We start from the raw sequence: 24,262 nt of genomic DNA, 5'->3' as shown, positions 1-24,262 counted from the left end.
CGTCTTTATCTATTCCACAACACATGGATGCTGTTGATTAAATTATGTAATTATTTTCACAATTTAAAACAATTTTCAGGTGTCTTAATTAGGACTGAACAATTTTAAAAAATTATCTAATTGCAATTATTTTCCCTTCAATATTGAAATTATGATTGAATATACTTTTTTTTATAATACAGAAGCAATAAATTAATCTGTATTACAATAAACCATATCAGATTTATTATTTATACTGTACTAATTTTTTGGTCTTATGGTTAGGTTTACGCAAAAGTAAAGGCAAATTAACCACACGTTAATGTGAAAGATATTTTATCTATCCGCTTCAATTCAAGTTATCTTACGAAACACTTTATGGCCTATTTTCATGCCTAGCACAACCCTAACTGTGCAGATTGGTGGATTTTTTTTCTAGTAGTTTTCTTGACACTGCAGATAGAATAGTTTTGCTCCTTTGTGCGCTGTTGTGGGATGGAATGCAGATGACTTCCGAAGCGGCTCTCCTCATTCCCATTGAATTCAGGGCGGTCGAAACTCACACATTCCTCAACATTGCAGCATTTTATTTGTATTCAAGCTTTTACAAAGTACCCTTTACATGATACGGTATGCTGTCTTAAAGATTTGTTCTGGTTTTCATCATCAGATATGACTGACGGGTCTTAACTAAGTAACAGAATCACCATGAAAAAATTTAAAACAAGATCAGTATTCTATCCTGCTAGTGTTCGACTGGCCCTTGTGAGTTTTCTTTGCAGGACAGGCCTTGGCAGTCAGGCAGCACGTTTGATCCCGTGTTAGGCCAGCTTCATTCAGACGTCCTCATTACTTTGTGCATGAGGACGGAATGGAAAGTGTCCGCACTGTTGAGCTCATTCCTCTAAAAGGAGCCCATTTTTTGGTCCCTGCAAACAAGTGTGCGTTTCTCCGTTTCAGCCAACCGAGCCGTGCATTTAAATGAAACCATACGTAACCCCTGAACATTTGTTTACCTCATGTTTCCTCTGATGTTATTACCTCTGCGTTTTTTCACTAATATGCTCATCATCGTGAGGTCATTCATGCAGGTCTAATTCTTTTTCATTTAGCCTAATAAAAAAAAAAAAAATGCAGCTGGCCCATCTTGAGATGCTCCATGGAGCGCTGCAAGTGGCTCCAGTAAGCATACAAGATGTGGATGATTGAACTTAAATGACCCAGAGAGCGGAGTGCGTGTCTGAGTGGGTGCGATTGAGGGCACAGCAACAAGGGATCGCCATACTGATATGCCATCATCACATTTTATACATGCTTCTTTGCTTTTATTGTATTTCTTTTTAGAATTTCCCTGTAATTTGCATCAGGAAGAGGAAAGTGATGGAGGGGTTAATGGTGCTGACCTGTAATTATTATTATGGACCTGGTCAGGAACGGCGCCAACCTTCCTTGCTGGAGTCATTATCCGTCCATCCATTTTCTTAAATGCTTTTTCCCTGATGCATCCTCCAAGGAGCGCCCATCTGTCACTAAATTCAATGTGAACTGAATGGAAGCGTTTGGCGTGGATTTTCTTTTCAAGTAGAGGTAGTATTATGTCCTGGTTGGCTCATTGCTTGCATCTCCAAAGTGCAGACAGACAACCAATGACAACATGTTTTAGAATGCAGCGCCTCCATTGGCTGCCAGGACTACCCTTCAAAGTGTGTATTTCTGCGACAGACCACGCCTCCACCGTTTAAAGAGAAAAAACAGGAGGCAGACTGGCAAACTCACTTTGCTTTAATTGAATAAGTCAAATGCCAAGAAAAATTGGGCAACAAGATGAGATTGGCCTTTGAATTATGATGGTTTCAATTAAAATGATCAATGTATCGATGTTGGAAAAACATCCACTTTCTTATCCTCACACTCAAACAAAAGATTATATCACATCATAATTAGCATAAAATACAATTTGTGCGTACTGGCGTCAAGCGAAATCCTCTTACCTCCAAAATTAGGGCTGCTCGATTATGAATCATGATTATTTTGGTAATAATTTAAATCACGATTTTTTTTGTACAAAACGATAAAATGTTTAAACGTAAAAAAATATTAAGTTCCTTTTGAATGAAACAAAATTTATTAAATTAGTTATTTTAAAATTTTTAAAAAGGTGCACATGTATAAATTTAAACAACTCAAACAACTCAAAATTAGTATTAATCATCTTTTTTTTTTTTTACGATTATGCTGATTTTGTAATTGTGGAGTGTAATAATTGTTTGTGTAATTGAATTTCAATTAATTGCTCAGTCCTATCCAAAATCAGCACTTTTCAGGAGACCCCAAACACTGCATGCTTTTTCAGCCATAAATATTGCAAAAGGCGCAAACCATTTTTAACACTTTGGATTGGTCACTAATTTGTAAAAATGACACCCACATCATGTGTGGACTGGATTAATAGATTTGTTGCAAAAATAAGAAATTTACGAATTGTGACACAGGAGGTTTTGGCCCATCATCAGCAGCGATATATTTTACACATATCCATACATACACATATACATAGTATATAAAACTCACATTGACCTATACAACCTACAGCGAAAACCAAGCGACAGGAACTTACTGTGGTTGATAAACAATTTCTATCTCACAATACAGTTACATTCATCACTTTCTTATTTGCTAACCTTTGTTTGACTTGTGAACGTATGATGACAACCGAGGGCAAATTCAGGTCAAACCTTTTGATTGAAACCTACAAAGGAAAAAAAAACAAACAGAACATGAAACAAACCCCCACCACAAAATCCAGTTTTATGATGATCACTTCTTAATAAAATATAAATAACTGATTATCAGTTGACGTAAATACTGACAGAATTTGTGCGTGCGTGTAAACGTGCCACAGTGGGTGCCAGGGTGATGTCATACTGAATTGGAAAGAATCCAGCTGGAAGAATCCAGCGGGATGAGTGTGGACCATTCCGAGCAGAACCACATGAGCCAGCGTCCTGACTCACTGGCCCAGTTTATCTGCTTATACAACAGGCCAGTGAAGTCCATTCACCCTCCATCGTCTCTCATCACGTACTTCCTGGAAGGGTGGGGGGAACTTTAGAACATGGAGGGTTCAGTAATTAGAGCAGCTGCATGTCAGCGGGGAATGAAAGGAAATGACAAAGAAGGAATGAGGAAGAAGTGGAATAGTGAGCCAAGGGAACCACTTGTCATTAGGTCTCCTTCACACCAAGTCCAACTTTTATTTTTGCTTTCTTTTCTGCTTCCTCCTCGCCTTTTTTTTTTTTTTTTTTTTAAACACAGGTTAAAACACAGATGGGAGTGCGTCGTAGCATTCGAGTTTCAAGCTAATTCCAAGTTACTGTGGCTAATTGTTAAACTAAATTTCAAGCAAGTCATGTGACATTAAAAGTCACTTATTTTTTCATGATCACAAACCAATATACGTATTATCTATTACTTTACTGTCTTCCTAATTAAATTCATAACCGATAAGAAGCTTAGTTAATGTTTGAGCAGTTATTGTCAGTACGCTAACATGTAGACTCTTTAACCTAACTTAACCCTGTTGTTTTCATAGTGACAAGTGAAGTTAAATGTTATAGATGTGTTTTTTTTTTTATATCTTTGAGCTACAGTCCTAATTTGATGAAAAACATAATCCTTGAATATTGCGCCCAAATATAGTCATCTTTTGAGCTCCCTCCGTGATACTTGCTTTATGAAGTGGCCTCTCTGCATCATAGCATACTTATGAAGATTTCAAATATAAACCGGAAATAATAGTTTTAGCCAAGCAAGTCCCAAAAATTGCTGACTGACCTAAGTCTGATTTTGAGTCAAATTATGTGATATGAGAACCTCACTTCTGGTTAATAGAGCTCAAGAAGAACTTGAGGAATGAAATCCGATGTGGGTCTATCCGAGAGCGATTGAGGAGAGGGTTGAACGCGCAAAGGTGAGGTCAAGGCCGCTTCTCTGACACGGGTCCAGTGGATTATCTCATTGTCCTTCATCAAATGTCATAAATGACACTACAAGTTAGGACTTTGGCCAAACTCTTTTTCAGTGACTACGTGGGACTACCTCAAACTACTGTAAATCTAAATCTCACATGCTCCTTGTTTTGAGCAGAAGCTACTTTTAGCCTACTGTTATTGTTTTTTTTTAGACAGGCCCAGAAATGTAGCGGACCGTATCGCAGGCCTGTTGATAACACAGCGAGACCTAAAGAGAGATCTAAAAATATGTCACACTTCAGAAGACCCAGCGGACGTGGTCTACGGAGGCTTCCAGTGCATTTTCAAAAGCTTTAATGTCGGGCACACTTGGACACAAACAACCATTCACATTAATGTGTATGGACAATTTAGTCTTCAGTGCATGTTTTTGTAGACCAGGGGTGTCAAACTTATAGTAGGAAAATACATTACCAAGTTGGCCGGATCGGTAAAATAATGGTATATAACTTTTGCCGTCAATTATACGCAGATTTTCTCTATTTGTGGGCCAGCCCTAAATTACGGAGCTCAACTTTAATCAAAAAAATAACATCAATGCAAATGGAACACAGCAACACTTTGCCTGTATGCGTTCTGGACGTGTTCAATCTACCTGTTTTGCATATATATTGTTCCCAGAATGCATTGTGAGGCACGGTTAACTCATTCACTCCCAGCCATTTACACTGAAGCAAAACCCCCTTCGCTCACAGCTGTTTTACTGGATTTTGACTGATTTTTGCAAGGCCCTCAGAATATTGTCTTCTATTGTTATAAAAACATCGAACGTACCAAAAGAAAGATTAGAATCTCTTCTTTCATCGGGATAAAAAAAAAATATATATATATTTCTATCTGTTTCCGTTTTGCAGCAATTAGCATTAGAATATAGCTAAGTTTCATCATGATTCACAAATCTGTTTAAAACTGTGGGGGGAAACAGCTTGTTGCAACATAGCCCTGGTTGTTCTCTTATACTCTGCTGCTACCTGCTGGCCGTTTGTAATAACTACCATTGCTTCAACAGTTCTCTTCAGTTCAGAGGCTGCATCAAAGCCTTTTGTATGCTCTATCATAAAAAAACAAAACAAAAAAAAAACGTATAAATACGTATTTGGGACATTGTTAATATTTAAAATAGAACGTATTTATACGTTTGTGGGAGCAATTGAGTTAATTTGTGTTACCAGTAATTGAATTTGTGTCGTATTTAACACATTTGTCGGCCTATGATTTAAAATAAATAAATAAACAAACCAGGATGATTCCAAGTACAAGTTGCATTGCTCATTTGGGGACTGCTTGTGAAATTACACATTTCTATGTCTTGATCGTGGCCGGATGATTAATTGGTCCGACATTACAAATGTATTTTTTACTTTACAAAATCATCTCACGGGCCAGATTAAACCCCTTTGCAGGCCTGATCCGGCCCACGTGCCGTCTGTTTGACACCCCTGCTGTAGACCAAAACATTTATGTAAAACTAATGTATTGTAATGCAAATACCTTGAAAAAAAATAATCACGTATCAAATAATCATGGTTGGAAAAAATCACAATTACCGTTGATTATTTTTCAAAATCATTCAACCTTAGTTCATTGTGCATTGTTTTCATTTTTAATGAGGGAACACTGGCACTCCAAACTTGCGCCTGGCGCTGTGTGATCATTATAGAGATGTTAGATATCATCCACATAAAAGAAAACGTGAATGGTGTCAAACAAGTCGTGCGGGAATCTAGAACAGCCGTTTAACAACACACGATTGAGATATTGTCGTAGTACAGGCTTTCCCCTGCTGTAATGCGGTTCATCGTTCATGCCGGAGCGACATCACCAATCTTTGCGGAACATATCTGTATCGGAAACCCGTGGAACAAGACTGAGGGGGCACGCTGACAGCTGGCTTCTATAAATAAGTGTCGCAGGCAGGGGGCAGACTGAGAGGGAGAAGGAACGCTGAGAGTGAAGGAGGGGGCTGACAGATGTGCACAACGCAAAGTGCACGCAATCTGCTGTCCGCTTCCTTCTGAGCACGCATGCCAATGAGTCATGTGCTCGCTGTGTGCTATATTTTTTTTCTTATTGTTTTTTGACTCATATTTGTCACGACCGCACAGCCCAAAAAGTGTCGCAGTTGAATGATGCGCGTGGGCCTGGCAGCTTCCTTCCCTCTCTTACGTCAGACTTGAGGGTCACACAACATATCCGACTTTACTTGTACAACAACTGTAGACAACTTTTTAGAAAATATTTACAGCCATGAGCCATATAAATACATTTACATTTCATGTAAATACAATTATCTCAACATTTTATGAATGAATAAAGTCCCTGTATTCCAATAGTTCTTTTCAAAAAGTCAATCTTATAATTTAAATTATGTAAGTTCATTAAATACATAGGCAAGTAGTTTGCAAAAGACAAACTTCCACTTGAATTATATATTAATCATCTAATTTCTTGAAATTTAGATTTTTTTTTTAAGCTATAATATCACCTACTTCATTTTAAGTACTTTCAGCTATATCACCTAATTAATTTTAAGTACTTCAGTTTTTGATATATTTTTATACGATAATATGTTCTGTGCAGCCCCAGTTGTCTAAATATGGTATTCTGGTTAATATTGTGTTAGTGAAATATGAGCTAAGCAGCAAAATCCAGCCTTTTTTACCCATCTCAGGGGGCGGCCATTTTGCCACTTGCTGTCGACTGAAGATGACATCATTGTTGCTCAGGGCTCAGGCAATGACCATCCACAGCTCACCTGTTTTCTGAAGCTGAGCTGTGATTGGTTGTTACCTGGCCAACCCTAAGCTGGATAAAATGGGGCTAGATTTTGTTGCATAACTCGTATTCCACAAATGTAATATTAATCTGAATGTCATGTTTAGACTGGTGAAGTCACATATATTATTGTCAAGAAATGTTTAAGGTTGACATCCCATTTAAACTACTAATTAGATGTTTCAGTCATAAATGAACAAATAAAAAGGCTAATATAAAGATATTTTCGGCCAAATTGTTACAGAGAGCAGCTTTAAGTTTTTTATTTGAGGTCACTGGTGAGGCATTTGTTTGAAGATCACTCCAGCTCAATCTTGGATCAAAATGTACTTATTGCATTTTCAAATCTTCAAATTGACACCGCACCCTCATTCATTGCAGATTTATATCTATTAGAGCAGTAGTTAGTGCAATGTGATTGAATGTGATGTTAATAAAGGAATCCTTTGTGACCTTCAGAGGACGCATGGTTGACACGTAGCCGTTTCCACACTTCCTGCATCAAGTTGCGGTGTAATCATCAGAGCCTTATCGGATCACGTCCTGTTGCCCGTTTGCTCACAACTGACTCAGATGGACTGGATAGTTGAGGCATTGACAAGGCAGGCATCTTTCACTTTCCGCTTGCTTTCAATTGCCAAAGTGTTGTGTTTATGTGTGACTGTTATTTATGAGGCTGTCTACAAAGATGGGATGGATTTGAAACACTATAAACACCCTGGCTCTCTTATGCTGTTATAATTTCACTCTGACTGATCTTTTACCTGTCTGTCTTAATCTGCACAGGCTGTGAGATTTCTGGCAGTGGGAATTCACATCATTATGTGGTTGTTGTTGAGGAAGTGAATGTACAGTATGTGCAGAGGAGGCCGTAATGTTGGTAAGAGGGAAGCAGGTCACTGTCCTCGCTTGTACCTTTCTATCAGGCCGCATCAGGATGTCAGCAGGCCTCTCCTCCACTTCCTCTAGTTCTGCTTTTATGAGTGAGACACGTGAAGAATTCAGAAGTTTTTTGTTTTTTTTTGGTTAACTTTTCATTTACAGTACATTTTTAAAAGTACAGTTCAGCCATTACATTTGCATATAGTCTTTAAGAACTGTTTTTAAACTTGTATCTAGACATTTTTTAGAACTTAAATTGTATTAATTGTTTTTTTTACAACAACAGAGCATTTTCTATAATTCTCATCTAAAAAATAAAAATAAAATACAAATTATTTTGGTCATAAACAGTGTGATTTACAAATTCAGCAGTCGGATGCAATAACAGTCGAGAGCATAATCTCAATGATTAAAATTTTTTTTTTTTTAAATGGCACAACCAGAAACACTCCATGTTTATTAGGTACAGTTTTTAATGAACTTTTTTTTTAGAATTTAATCATTACTTCAGTACAGTTTTTCAAAAAATAGTCCCAATATTTAAGACATTATTAATGTTCAAACTGTGCATAATGTGACACTGGATCATTAGAGTAATATCAAATGTGCTTTTTGGAAATAAAAACTTTTTATTTCATTACTACGTTAGTGTAATGTCAATGTTGGTCATTATCGTGGTACATGGAGAAGCAAGTATTATGTGAGGTGATATTTGGTAACATAATAATAATAATAATAATAATAATAATAATATAAGATTCTCTGAAAGAGAAAATCCCATCATCTGCATTTATTGTAATGTTGTAAGAGGAGTTGAAATCATATTAGTGTTTTAGCATCATCCAGCAGTAGTTTAGGCACTTGATTTGCTTGGGTAGTTGTTTTGTTGTTGTATTTATTTATTTCTTTTGTTATTGAAGGCAGGGCTCGGTGGCGTTCCCTTGCGAATAGCGCAAGATCACATAAAAATGTCGCATACTATATCTCTCATCATATAAACAACATTCCAACACAATCAGCTTCAGAAGCCAGTAGTTTGCATTTCTGTACTTTATCATCACATTCCTGTGTGTGTACTTTTGTTTGACAGCGTGTTCTCAACTAGATGGTTTAAACAAAGAAACTAGTATTCAAAAGTCAACTTTAGAAAATAGCAAAATTGTTTGCTGGGAGTTTGAAATGAGAACAACTTGGAAGTGAGTTGCTCTCAGAGCAGGTTGTGTTTGACTTTTTCTAACACATGCCATGACATTATGTACAGTACATCTCCACAATCTAATGACATCCCGAATGTAGTAGAAGATTCCTAGTGAATCTGTTGCTTTCCTGTCTCACTGTTTGTTGTGTCTCATTATTTTCTGCAGCCTCTGGGACATTGGTGCAGGTTGCTGCCCAAAGATGCCGCCAAGATGCCGGAGAGTGCGTGGAAGCTGGTCTTCTACACCATGTCGTGGTGCTACAGCACCTACCTGCTCTTTTTCACCGCCTACCCCTTTTTCCAAGACCCGCCCTCTGTCTTCTACAGTAAGTCACAAGTCATTTTGGTACACCTGCAATGTTGGTGATGTCATGCCAGGGTTACGTTTGGGTCATGCCCATGAGGTCAAGTGTCTGTTTTGAACTGATGTAACCATCATCTGGTTTCAACTGGAAAAACGCTATGTGATGTCAGGAGCTATGTGATGTCAAGAATCTTTAATCTCTTTACTTGATCAACAGCCAATCAGATAATTCCATGTCAGTCCTGTTACCCACATGTCTAGCCACAGTCAAGCCGATCAATTCAGTTTATTTAAGCCAAACCTAGGAGGATGTGTTTGTCGGATTTTTACGTCGGTTCCTCTGTGCATCTCCACAGCCCAAGGGGGCTTGGTGTCTCGTGATTTTCGATGCATTCTCATTGTTTCTCGTCTATTCAAGTTTGTACTACGCCTCTTGATGGTATACGAATAAAGAGTTAAAATCTTATTTGTGTCTGCGCTTTTGGGATCCAACTTCAGAACATAACAGGTGAAGCCAGTAGATTTGATGAACATATAAGACAGGCATTTTTTTTTTTTTAAAGTTACACATCATTCCTGAACTTGTGCAAACTACATGTTGTTCATTTAATAACTCTCTGACATTTTTGTATCCAATCCAGATGAACATTGACATTTTTTGTGTTTATAACCAACCACAATTGAAATGTCAACATGATTAGAAAAGTTCAATTTGGACATTTTCTTTTTATTGTTTCAGTGTAATTCAAATGGCATAACTTTTCATGAGCTGACCTTATTAATGGAAGTTGGTTACAACTTTTATGTTGGCTGCACGGTGGAATAGTGGTTAGTACGATTGCCTCACAGTTGAAAGGGTCAGAGACTGGTCACCAGTCAGTAATAGGCTGTTTGTAAGGGGGGAAGGGGAGGGATGGGGGTCATCAATCAAAAAACAAAACAAAACAAACCACCCAGTAGAGTACAAAGTTGTTGTTTTTTCTTCATTGCCTAAAAAGGTCCACTGCAGTAGAAAATTTTGTAACTATATGTTTAAAAAGTTTTTAAAATGTATCCAAACTTTGAACTTTGTGCTTGCGGTGGAGGTTAATGGCATTCATCTGGTCTTGCTCATGAGCCACAATGTAAGTGCTTATTTTTTCACCTCCGTTAAAATTAGATGCCATAATAAGAGCTTTCCAAAAACACCAACAAAAACAACAACAGTGTTCTGTAATGAAAATAGCATGTTTGAAAGACATGTACACAACTAGTGGCTGAGGGAAAAAACAGCCATAGATATGACTAGGTAGCTATGACACGCTGCTTTGAGCTGAGGGTTTATGGTTAAGCTAATATCCATGCTAAGCTAATGTCCATGTTTTCCATTACAATTAATGGGAACATTGCCCCTGGCAATATGGCTGCCACACTGACGCACATTTTAGCCTGCACTAATCTACTGTGACACCACAGCGCCATTTACTGGCCTTGTGGGGAATTGCGGCCACTTCTAGACTAACAGACCTAAAACGGCTACTTTAGGTGTTTTGAGTGGACTGGAAATTACGTTCTGTCCATTGAATCCTGTCTCGGTTCCGAGTATGTTAAACCCAGTTTCACGATAATTGACATTGTTGCAGTAAAATCTTAACCTGAATTGAAACAATTTAACAGATTCTAGAGCGCTTGTGTTGTATCTCATTAGCTTGTGAAGGTGTACCTCGTGAGCAGTCAAATTCAGTTTCGAGTTGCACAGAGAAAATGCATATTTAATCGGGATGTTACTGAGCCCTTCTCTTACGTAACTGCTTAAGGTAGAGAAGTCAAGACGGTTGGACAGTATTTGATCCGCATAAAAAATAGAAAAGCTTGTGTATCTCAGCGGCAACAGCATCGTTCCATCCTTTTCCCGTAAGCAGTCCTGCTAGGCCACATAACCGGTGCAGAAGAGGCCTGTGGGCGGCCAGCCAGCCGTCTGCCCCGACAGGTTGCAAAGATAAGAAGCTGGAGACGTTTGTGTGTGTGAAACAGTAGCAAGCAGCCTGGCCTGTTGCCACTCTTGAGAGTGCTGCTTTCTTGTGCAAATAGCACCATTTTGGATGTACATTATTAAATTAGGTTCTGGACGGTAAACTAGTGGTTAGCGTGTAGGCCTCATTGTTGTGAGGTTTGGGCACTATAAAATGGATAGATGATCAAATTATGTTCTCTGCCTTAATAATGGGAATATATACATGGGAGGGGGTGCAAATGTCAGGATAGATTTGTAAGAGCTATATCAAGTTCGTGCATTGCTACCACAAAATTATATCGATAAAGCACTTTTTCAACCAGTAGTCAGCCAACCACCAGGGGGCAACGCCTGGTTAAGTCTTCATTAAGGAAGGCGAGTGAGATTAAACAAGTTAATCGCATATTTATTCAGTTAGCTCTTGGTAAACTTTTCATTCTTGAATGAGTTCTTTTTTTGTTATTATTATTCCTTTATTATAATATCTATCTATCTATCTCTCTATCTATCTATCTAGCTGGCTAGCTAGCTAGCTATCCATCCATCCATCCATCCATCCATCCATCCATCCATCCATCCATCCATTAAGGTTGTTAGATCATTTTTTTTCAATTATACTTAATCTATCTCTTCTTCAATACATAAAAAAGACATTGCGTTATTGTAGATAAAAGTGCTTTATAGGTGCACTCCATTTCCCATATGTGTGAATTTATTTGAGTACTGTATGATGATAATTTTATTTATGGTGTACAGTCTGGGATTATTTATTTACTGGACCAAATATTGGTTCCGATATTTTTTATAAAAAAAATGTGACCGAAACAAATATTTATCAAATGCATTTACGTAACATTATCCCCATTCCTCAGACTATATAGTTAAAGATCCTCTTTACAATTTAACTCTACCTGTTATAGTTGCAAATTTTGCATTAACTTTTCCAAAGTAGAAATCATTATTGAATCAAATGTATTACTTTCAAATGCAAGAATATGAAATGTGTGTCATTTTGGAAGTAACTTGCCTAACACTGCCTGTTATACACGTCCGCCATTTCCGATGCAGCCTCTGACGTGCTGGTTTGCAGCAGATTTGACATCATTGTGGTTGAGGTGCGGCGAAAGTATTAACCTCTCCTTGTGTCGACTGTAGTTGGCAGATGTTGAGCTGGTGTGACAACTGCCGCCGCAGTGTTCACACGCGGGGCAGAGCTGCTTGTTGGGAGTCCACCTAAATCCCTTTTTATCACGTGGATGTGATTGAAATCGCTCTCTCGGGGCACAGAGATTACATGACAGTAATGTCTGTCAGCAGAACTGAGGAAAACACACAAAGTCTGTCGCCATCCATCCATTTATTTTCACTTGTCCTCATTGTGGTAACTCTCACCCTAAACCAGATAATTGGTGGCAATTGTTACATCCCCTCTTTGTTTCTCCAGACTGGAAGAGTGGAATGCCAGTGCCTATCGACATCGCCATCGCCTACCTGATCCAGGGCAGCTTCTACGGTCATTCCATCTATGCCACCGTCTACATGGACGCGTGGAGGAAAGACTCCGCTGTCATGGTGGTGCATCACATCATCACCCTGGCACTCATCTGTTTCTCCTACGCCTTCAGGTATTTTTATTTATTTTTTGTTATTACTATCAAACGTGTACGTGTAGTCACACCTGAGGTCTTGTGTTGTAGATACCACAACGTGGGCATCCTGGTGTTGTTCCTCCATGACATCAATGACATCCAGTTGGAGTTCACCAAACTCAACGTCTACCTGAAGTCCAGAGGAGGAGGCTACTTCCTGCTGAATGACGTGCTCGCCAACATGGGCTCGGTCAGCTTCAGCATCACCTGGTAGGTATATGGAAATGTGGAAGAAGAGATAGGGCTCATCTAATGAGAATACAGGTTATGCGCAACTAACTTCTGCATTTAGCATAACAGGACTAATGCTGCATTCAAGGATGGTCGGATGTCGGATTTATCCGAGTTGTTTTTTTCCCCAATTCCGACCTGAAAGCGTTCATTCAGCCAAAATGGCAGATAAGTGCTCATTTATTTTTTTATTTTGGCCCTCAAAGCTCATTTTGACCTCCAGCAAACTTATCTTCTCACAATTTTGCTTCATTTATTGTTTTTATCTTATTTCATTAGTATTCCATACAGTTCAGTAGTTCACCGTATAATGTCATGCAGGGAGATAGCGGCATACTGTCATGTACGTTGTGTTACGTGAAGTTTTGTTGAATATTTATGAATGAAGAAAGCTATCTAGTTTTATACTCAAGTAAATTGTTTTTTACCATTTACGGTCTGTGTTTCCATAGGGGTCGCCATTGAGTGACGTCGGTGAAGTCGGGGTACTTTTTTTTTTTTCCTCCAAAGTCGCAAGTGAAATTTCCGAGTTCAAGGAGGCGTTCCCGCACATACTTCCTGGTTTGAACTCGGAGAAGTCAGACTTTTGACTGTCCTCGAATGCAGCATAAAATCTTGCACACAGGAAGTTCGCTAACCTGTTTTATGTATTTGGTCATGTATGCTAACATGCTAGTAGTTTCTGTTAACATACATCAACTTAGTCACCTGAATAAAAAAAAAAAAAAAAAAAAAAAAAGGTGAAATGGATAGAACAGGATTTTACTAACTGTATTCAAATACTTATGAAAATTGGAAAAAAATGCTAACATGCTAGCAGTTGGTTATAGCGTTAGTTGACTAATGCTTCAATGACAATTAATCAAATGCTAACATTAGTAAAATGTGTTCTTTAGAATCAAAAGTGCTGATCAGTTTACACCACACACTAAAGTCAAATACAATTGTGAACCAGAAATATTAACATACATAACATACAACCATACTAGCATTTGCTATGCTAACTTTCTGACAGTGCAGTATATCAAGAAACCGACCTGACTAGCAATGCTAATGTGGATTGATAATTATTTTATAATCATGCCCTAAAGTCACATACAAGTTCAAGAGTATTATTGCTATGCTAACATAGCCTACAGCAACATTGTAAAGTGTGTAATGAAAAAATGTGGATTTTAAGATTTTTATTTAAATAGCATTTTCTTCCCTATGCTGTATTTATTTATATATAGATACCAATTGAGACTAAACAAAAAATGTTAACATTCTGTCAACTTATTGCAAGATAGCGCCATGAGAAGTGATAGTGCTAAAGAAGAATTTGATGAAATTACATCTTACCCTGGAGTCGAGTACTGCAGTAATCACTCACCTATTTGTGGATTGCTATGCGCAAAATCACATATTCATGTTTGTTTGTTTTTGTTTGTTTGTTTTTTAATAAAACTAAGACGCTTAGGTTGTTAGCAGAAAAAAAGTGTCTTCTACTCAGCTGCGTGTACATGTGCACCTCAGGCGTTTTTCAAAAGCATAACATCTGTAAGTCATTTCATTTTGGGGGGATTTGTTAAAATGAGTTCATAATTCATGATCCGTCTGTCCCTCAGGTTCTGGTTCCGTCTGTACTGGTTTCCCCTAAAAGTACTGTACGCCACCTGCGTGTCAGTTCCCAACATTCCATTCTACTTCTTCTTCAACACTCTGCTCCTCGCCCTGTTGCTCATGAACATCTACTGGTTCTTGGTAAGGAAACATACTGTAAATACAATACTCCCACACTATAAGTGTGGTTCACATACTACTGGCCAAATAATTTTTTTTTTTTCCAATATATGGTATGATCACAAATATTACTAAGATTTTCACCAGCTAATTCTGGAAAGAATTTGATTGGCTCTGTCTTTCCCCCGCACCAGTTCATCGTCATCTTCGTCGTGAAACTGCTGAAGATGAAGGAGGTGAACGACGTCAGGGAGTACGAGGAGGGCGAGGAGGAGGAGGAGGACGCCAAGGCAGCAGCGGGTCTGCTGCAAACGCCTCAGGCAGCGGCCATGAATCACGGCGACGATCACCCCGATGATGATGCTGGACATCACAAGTCTGATGAGGGGTGAGTAGATACTGACACTTGATTTTTATGGCATCTGAGTGGGTAAAACACGTGCTTCCTGTAGACATCAACGCTATTCAAATTGACGAGATTATTATTTCAGTTGATTAAATTAACTCATTCAATCCCCAAAACGTGTAAAAATGTTTTTTTAACAATGTCCTTCCCTCCCAAAAACATCTTTACACGTTTTATGTTTTTTTGTTTGTTTGTTTTTTAATGCAAGAGCATACAGAAGGATTTGATGCAGCTTCTGAAATGAAGGGGTGGCTTAAAGTAATGGTAGTTATTGCGGCCAGCAGGTGGCAGCAGAGTATAAGAGATCAGCCAGGGCCATGTTGCAGCAAGCTCTTTTCATCAGTGTTTTTACCAGGAATGTGAATATGGACGAAACTTAGCTCTCTTCTAATGCTAATTGCTGCAAAACGGAAACAGATACAAATACACATTTTTTCCTAATGAAAACAGAGACTCTAATCTTTCTTTTGGTGTGTTCCATGTTTTGATAGCAATAGAACAGAATAGTCTGTGGGCCTTGCAAAATCAGTCAAAATCCAACAAAACAGCCGGAAGCACAGGGGTTTGCTTCAGTGAAAATGGCTGGGAGTGAATGAGTTAATTGGGTTACTATATAATAATAATAATAATAATAATAATAATAATAATAATAATAATAATAATAATAATAATAAACAAATGATTTACTTTATTAAATAATTAGTTAATTAATTCCAATGACATTCATTAAAAGTAAATAATAATGAGCATGCATTTTTTTTGGGGGGGGGGTTATTGTATTAAACGTATCATAGATAATACAATTCAAATTGAACAGGAAATAAAAAGTAAAGAAAGAAAAAAATATTTAGCAATTTTACATCTGTCTGTTTTCATTTGCTCATTTCCAAAGTCAATTGGATGGATTTAAACACAAACATTTTGGGTCTCACATTCATTCACACCTGCGGACAATTTAGTCATCAATAACATGCATGTTTTTGGAATGTGGGCGGAAGCGGTAGTAACTGGAGAAAACCCAAGCAAGCTATTCAAACTCCACACAGGAAGGCCTGAGGTGAGATTCAAACCCAAAACCTCTTGGCTGTGAGGCAGACGTGTGAACCACTTGTCAATGTGGGGGAAGTGTATTTTATAATTCTCTCAGAAAGTGTTACCATTTAATCATCTTGTGGAGCCAATCGATCTACCGTAAATGTACATGTACTCATTATACGCTCCATTGAGTATCTAATGATGGTCACTTCAGTATTCACTTCAGTATTCAGCCAAAGACTCACAAAAAAAAAAAAAAAAAAAAAACAGCAGCTATGTAGCTGCTTCAGACGGACAAAATATTATCCATAGAAACTTTGGGCTGGACTAGTTGTCAGCTGATCACAGAGCAAATGTAGACAAACATTCACACTCACACACCAGGTTCCCTACGGTGGCCCTGAAGTGCAAAACTAATTAAAAACAACATGGCAAAAACAAAACAAGAAAAAAAAGAAAAAAAACAACAACAACAAATAGCTAAACAAAACAAAAACAAAACGCTAATGCAACAGCAAATGAAAAACTACAAAAAGAACAAAAAACACAAAATCAGGGAGCTCAACAAAACAAGGCACAAAAAAACAATTAAAAAAACACAAAAACAAAGAACTAAAGATAAAAAAAAGAAAAGAAAAAAGCTAACTAACACAACAGCAAATGTAAAAAACACAAAAACAAGTAGAGAAACAAAACAACAAAAAGCTAACATTAAAAAAACAACAAAAACAAATGGCTAAACTAAACAACAAGCTAACACAACAGCAAATCAAATAACACAAAAACATACAACTAAACAAAACAACAAAATGCTAAAGCACAGCAGCAAATAAACAAATCACATGAACAAAATGTCATTGTGTTGAGTCATTTATTTTGTTGTTTGTATTTGCTGTTTAGTTTGTTGTTTTGTTTATTTAGTTTTGTGGTTTTTTTTATTTGCTGTTGTGCTTACATTTTCATTTTTTTAGTTTATTTTTTGGATTTTCATTTACTGTTTTGTTCAAGTTTTTGATATGTTGTGTTTATTTTATTTTATGTTTAGCTTAGCTTTTGTTTTTAATTTACTATTGTGTTATTTGCTATTGTGTTTTCCACTTCAGGGCCACCGTAGCTTCCACTAAAATCAAGATCCACAAGTCTCAAACTCCAGTCCTCTAGGGGCGCAGTCCTGCATATTTTAGAGGTTTCTCTCGTCAAACACAGCAGAATCATATAATGATGATCATTATCAGGTTCCTGCAGAGCTTACAGATGAATCAGGTGGGTTTGAGGAGAGAAACCTCTAAAACATGCTGGACTGTGGCCCTCGAGGACTGGAGTTTGAGACCTGTGACTGATAAACTGTGAAACTCTTCACTAATGATCAATTATGGCATCATAAAGATGCATGTGTGTTGTGTCGAGCAATCTGCACATGATAACTTGGCGAGCGTAAACAAGAAAACGCCAAGTTGACTCGAATTCAAGTCCATGTCACGGATCCATCATCATACTTTGACTCCATATTATCTTCTACCGTGGACCTTTGTACTCAAAAGAAAACCATTGGGAGCTGTTACTGCTATACAATGGTGATGTTTGTTTGAGTAGTTTAAAACAACCACGAATAGTAGTGCATTGTATTTTGTTTTTTGTTTTAAAAATAAAAAGACCATGTATAGTAAGGCATTTTTTAATGACCATGAATAGTAAGAATTTTTTATTTATTTTTTTTTATTATTATTATTATTTTTATTTTATTTTTTTTTACAAAAAAAGACCAAGGCATTTTTTAAACGAACATGCATAATGGCCATGCATTGTTTGTTTGTTTTTGTTTGTTGTTTTATTTTTTTTTAAAAAAGACCATGTATAGTCAGTCATTTTTTAAACGACCATGAATAGTAATGCATTGTATTTTGTTTTTGTTTTAAAAATAAAAAGACCATGTATAGTAAGGCTTTTTTTTTTAATGACCATGAATAGTAAGACGTTTTTGTTTTTGTTTTTTTTTTGTTTTTTTTAACAAAAAAAGACCATGTATAGTAAGGCATTTTTTAATGACCATGAATAGTAAGAATTTTTTTTTTTTTTTAATTATTATTATCATTATTATTTTTTTATTTTTTTTTACAAAAAAAGACCAAGGCATTTTTTAAACGAACATGCATAATGGCCATGCATTGTTTGTTTGTTTTTGTTTGTTGTTTTATTTTTTTTTTAAAAAGACCATGTATAGTCAGTCATTTTTTAAACGACCATGAATAGTAATGCATTGTATTTTGTTTTTGTTTTAAAAATAAAAAGACCATGTATAGTAAGGCATTTTTTTTTAATGACCATGAATAGTAAGACGTTTTTGTTTTTGTTTTGTTTTTTGTTTTTTTTACAAAAAAAGACCATGTATAGTAAGGCATTTTTTTAATGACCATGAATAGTAAGACTTTTTTATTTATTTATTTATTTATTTATTTATTTATTTATTTATTATTAATTTTTTTTTTACAAAAAAAGACCATGTATAGTAAGGCATTTGTTTTTAAACAACCATGCATAGTAATGCATTGTATTTTGTTTTTTGTTTTAAAAATAAAAAGACCATGTATAGTAAGGCATTATTTAAACGACCATGCATAGTAATGCATTGTATTTTAAAAATAAAAAGACCATGTATAGTAAGGCATTTTTTTAATGACCATGAATAGTAAGACATTTTTTTTAACAAAAAAAAACATGTATAGTAAGGCATTTTTTTTAAACGGCCATGCATAGTAATGCATTGGTTTTTTGTTTTGCTTTTGTTTTTCAAAAAAAGACCATGTATAGTAAGGCATTTTTTTTAATGACCATGAATAGTAAGATTTTTTTTTTTTTTTTTTTTTACAAAAAAGACCATGTATAGTAAGGCATTTTTTAAACGACCATGCATAGTAATAGTAATGCATTGTATTTAGTTTTTTGTTTTAAAAATAAAAAGACCATGTATAGTAAGGCATTTTTTTAATGACCATGAATAGTAAGATTTTTTTTTTTTTTTTAAAGACCATGTATAGTAAGGCATTGTTTTTTTTTTGTTTTTTGTTTTTTTTTTTTGTTTTACAAAAAAGACCATGTATAGTAAGGCATTTTTTTCAACGACCATGAATAGTAAGACTTTTTTTTTTTTTTTTTTTTTTTTTTACAAAAAAAGACCATGTATAGTAAGGCATTTTTTAAACGACCATGAATAGTAATGAATTGTATTTTGTTTTTTGTTTTAAAAATAAAAAGACCATGTATAGTAAGGCATTTTTTTTTTAATGACCATGAATAGTAAGACGTTTTTGTTTTTGTTTTTTTTTTGTTTTTTTTTACAAAAAAAGACCATGTATAGTAAGGCATTTTTTAATGACCATGAATAGTAAGAAATTTTTTATTTTTTATTATTATTTTTTTTTTTACAAAAAAAGATCATGTATAGTAAGGCATTTTTTTAATGACCATGAATAGTAAGACTTTTTTTATTTATTTATTTATTTATTTATTTATTTATTTATTTATTTATTTTTACAAAAAAAGACCATGTATAGTAAGGCATTTTTTAAACGACCATGCATAGTAATGCATTGTATTTTGTTTTTTGTTTTAAAAATAAAAAGACCATGTATAGTAAGGCATTTTTTTTAATGACCATCAATAGTAAGACATTTTTTTTTCATAAAAAAGACCATGTATAGTAAGACTTTTTTTTTTTTTTTTTTTTTACAAAAAGACCATGTATAGTAAGGCATTATTTAAACGACCATGCAGAGTAATGCATTGTTTTTTTTGTTTTTTGTTTTTTGTTTTGTTTTACAAAAAAGACCATGTATAGTAAGGCATTTTTTTCAACGACCATGAATAGTAAGACTTTTTTTTTTTTTTTTTTTTTTTTTTTACAAAAAAAGACCATGTATAGTAAGGCATTTTTTTTTTAATGACCATGAATAGTAAGACATTTTTTTTTTTTTACAAAAAAAGATCATATATAGTAAGGCATTTTTTTTAATGACCATGAATAGTAAGATGTGTTTTTTTTTGGTTTTTGTTTTTTTTTACAAAAAAGACCATGTATAGTCAGTCATTTTTTAAACGACCATGAATAGTAATGCATTGTATTTAGTTTTTTGTTTTAAAAATAAAAAGACCATGTATAGTAAGGCATTTTTTTAATGACCATGAATAGTAAGATTTTTTTTTTTTTTTTTTTTTTTAAAGACCATGTATAGTAAGGCATTGTTTTTTTTTTGTTTTTTGTTTTTTTTTTTGTTTTACAAAAAAGACCATGTATAGTAAGGCATTTTTTTCAACGACCATGAATAGTAAGACTTTTTTTTTTTTTTTTTTTTTTTTTTTTTACAAAAAAAGACCATGTATAGTAAGGCATTTTTTTTAATGACCATGAATAGTAAGACAGTTTTGTTTTTTGTTTTTTGTTTTTTTACAAAAAAAGACCATGTATAGTAAGGCATTTTTTAAACGACCATGAATAGTAATGAATTGTATTTTGTTTTTTGTTTTAAAAATAAAAAGACCATGTATAGTAAGGCATTTTTTTTTTAATGACCATGAATAGTAAGACTTTTTTTTTTTTTTTTTTACAAAAAAAGACCATGTATAGTAAGGCATTTTTTTTAATGACCATGAATAGTAAGACATTTTTTTTTTTTTTTTTTTAAAAAAGATCATGTATAGTAAGGCATTTTTTTAATGACCATGAATAGTAAGACTTTATTTATTTATTTATTTATTTATTTATTTATTTATTTTTACAAAAAAAGACCATGTATAGTAAGGCATTTTTTAAACGACCATGCATAGTAATGCATTGTATTTTGTTTTTTGTTTTAAAAATAAAAAGACCATGTATAGTAAGGCATTTGTTTTTAAACAACCATGCATAGTAATGCATTGTATTTTGTTTTTTGTTTTAAAAATAAAAAGACCATGTATAGTAAGGCATTTTTTTTAATGACCATCAATAGTAAGACATTTTTTTTTTCATAAAAAAGACCATGTATAGTAAGACTTTTTTTTTTTTTTTTTTTTTTTTTTTTTTACAAAAAGACCATGTATAGTAAGGCATTATTTAAACGACCATGCAGAGTAATGCATTGTTTTTTTTGTTTTTTGTTTTTTGTTTTGTTTTACAAAAAAGACCATGTATAGTAAGGCATTTTTTTCAACGACCATGAATAGTAAGACATTTTTTTTTTTTTTTTTTTTTTTTTACAAAAAAAGACCATGTATAGTAAGGCATTTTTTTTTAATGACCATGAATAGTAATGAATTGTATTTTGTTTTTTGTTTTAAAAATAAAAAGACCATGTATAGTAAGGCATTTTTTTTTTAATGACCATGAATAGTAAGACGTTTTTGTTTTTGTTTTTTTTTTTGTTTTTTTTACAAAAAAAGACCATGTATAGTAAGGCATTTTTTAATGACCATGAATAGTAAGAATTTTTTTTTTTTTTTTTTTTTTTTTTTTTACAAAAAAAGATCATGTATAGTAAGGCATTTTTTTAATGACCATGAATAGTAAGACTTTTTTTATTTATTTATTTATTTATTTATTTATTTATTTTTACAAAAAAAAGACCATGTATAGTAAGGCATTTTTTAAACGACCATGCATAGTAATGCATTGTATTTTGTTTTTTGTTTTAAAAATAAAAAGACCATGTATAGTAAGGCATTTTTTTTAATGACCATCAATAGTAAGACATTTTTTTTTTCATAAAAAAGACCATGTATAGTAAGACTTTTTTTTTTTTTTTTTTTTTTACAAAAAAAGACCATGTATAGTAAGGCATTATTTAAACGACCATGCAGAGTAATGCATTGTTTTTTTTTGTTTTTTGTTTTTTGTTTTGTTTTACAAAAAAGACCATGTATAGTAAGGCATTTTTTTCAACGACCATGAATAGTAAGACATTTTTTTTTTTTTTTTTTTTTTTTTTTACAAAAAAAGATCATGTATAGTAAGGCATTTTTTTTAATGACCATGAATAGTAAGATGTTTTTTTTTTTTGTTTGTTTTTTTTTTACAAAAAAGACCATGTATAGTCAGTCATTTTTTAAACGACCATGAATAGTAATGCATTGTATTTTGTTTTTGTTTTAAAAATAAAAAGACCATGTAAGTAAGACATTTTATTTTATTTTTTTTACAAAAAAAGACCATGTATAGTAAGGCATTTTTTTAATGACCATGAATAGTAAGACATTTTTCTTTTCTTTTCTTTTTTTTTTTTTTTTTTAACAAAAAAGACCATGTATAGTAAGGCATTTTTTAAACGACCATGCATAGTAATGCATTGTATTTTGTTTTTTGTTTTAAAAATAAAAAGACCATGTATAGTAAGGCATTTTTTTTAATGACCATCAATAGTAAGACATTTTTTTTTTCATAAAAAAGACCATGTATAGTAAGACTTTTTTTTTTTTTTTTTTTTTACAAAAAAAGACCATGTATAGTAAGGCATTATTTAAACGACCATGCAGAGTAATGCATTGTTTTTTTTTGTTTTTTGTTTTTTGTTTTGTTTTACAAAAAAGACCATGTATAGTAAGGCATTTTTTTCAACGACCATGAATAGTAAGACATTTTTTTTTTTTTTTTTTTTTTTTTACAAAAAAAGACCATGTATAGTAAGGCATTTTTTTTAATGACCATGAATAGTAAGACATTTTTTTTTTTTTTTTTTTTACAAAAAAAGATCATGTATAGTAAGGCATTTTTTTTAATGACCATGAATAGTAAGATGTTTTTTTTTTTTTTTTGTTTTTTTTTACAAAAAAGACCATGTATAGTCAGTCATTTTTTAAACGACCATGAATAGTAATGCATTGTATTTTGTTTTTGTTTTAAAAATAAAAAGACCATGTAAGTAAGACATTTTATTTTATTTTTTTTACAAAAAAAGACCATGTATAGTAAGGCATTTGTTTTTAAACAACCATGCATAGTAATGCATTGTATTTTGTTTTTTGTTTTAAAAATAAAAAGACCATGTATAGTAAGGCATTTTTTTTAATGACCATCAATAGTAAGACATTTTTTTTTTCATAAAAAAGACCATGTATAGTAAGACTTTTTTTTTTTTTTTTTTTTTTTTTTTTTTTACAAAAAGACCATGTATAGTAAGGCATTATTTAAACGACCATGCAGAGTAATGCATTGTTTTTTTTGTTTTTTGTTTTTTGTTTTGTTTTACAAAAAAGACCATGTATAGTAAGGCATTTTTTTCAACGACCATGAATAGTAAGACATTTTTTTTTTTTTTTTTTTTTTTTTACAAAAAAAGACCATGTATAGTAAGGCATTTTTTTTTAATGACCATGAATAGTAATGAATTGTATTTTGTTTTTTGTTTTAAAAATAAAAAGACCATGTATAGTAAGGCATTTTTTTTTTAATGACCATGAATAGTAAGACGTTTTTGTTTTTGTTTTTTTTTTTGTTTTTTTTACAAAAAAAGACCATGTATAGTAAGGCATTTTTTAATGACCATGAATAGTAAGAAATTTTTTTTTTTTTTTTTTTTTTTTTACAAAAAAAGATCATGTATAGTAAGGCATTTTTTTAATGACCATGAATAGTAAGACTTTTTTTATTTATTTATTTATTTATTTATTTATTTATTTTTACAAAAAAAGACCATGTATAGTAAGGCATTTTTTAAACGACCATGCATAGTAATGCATTGTATTTTGTTTTTTGTTTTAAAAATAAAAAGACCATGTATAGTAAGGCATTTTTTTTAATGACCATCAATAGTAAGACATTTTTTTTTTCATAAAAAAGACCATGTATAGTAAGACTTTTTTTTTTTTTTTTTTTTTTTACAAAAAAAGACCATGTATAGTAAGGCATTATTTAAACGACCATGCAGAGTAATGCATTGTTTTTTTTTGTTTTTTGTTTTTTGTTTTGTTTTACAAAAAAGACCATGTATAGTAAGGCATTTTTTTCAACGACCATGAATAGTAAGACATTTTTTTTTTTTTTTTTTTTTTTTTTTACAAAAAAAGACCATGTATAGTAAGGCATTTTT

At 33.4% G+C, this 24,262-nt stretch overlaps 1 protein-coding gene across 1 annotated transcript in view; it reads left to right on the top strand.

Annotated features, from left to right (window-relative positions):
* cers1 (ceramide synthase 1) overlaps positions 1 to 24,262 on the top strand; it is a 47,302-nt gene that overhangs the window by 12,255 nt on the left and 10,785 nt on the right. The window contains exons 2-6 of the mRNA XM_077534011.1: positions 9,032 to 9,191; positions 12,607 to 12,787; positions 12,860 to 13,021; positions 14,650 to 14,785; positions 14,959 to 15,152. Of these exons, the coding sequence (XP_077390137.1) occupies positions 9,032 to 9,191; positions 12,607 to 12,787; positions 12,860 to 13,021; positions 14,650 to 14,785; positions 14,959 to 15,152 (833 nt within the window). The remainder of the gene's footprint in view (positions 1 to 9,031; positions 9,192 to 12,606; positions 12,788 to 12,859; positions 13,022 to 14,649; positions 14,786 to 14,958; positions 15,153 to 24,262) is intronic.

Source organism: Festucalex cinctus, chromosome 10 (assembly GCF_051991245.1).
Source record: "Festucalex cinctus isolate MCC-2025b chromosome 10, RoL_Fcin_1.0, whole genome shotgun sequence".
NCBI classification, from domain to species: Eukaryota; Metazoa; Chordata; class Actinopteri; order Syngnathiformes; family Syngnathidae; genus Festucalex; species Festucalex cinctus.
The sequence above is the reverse complement of the archived record's forward strand: the minus strand, read 5'-3'. Positions and strand labels throughout refer to the sequence as shown.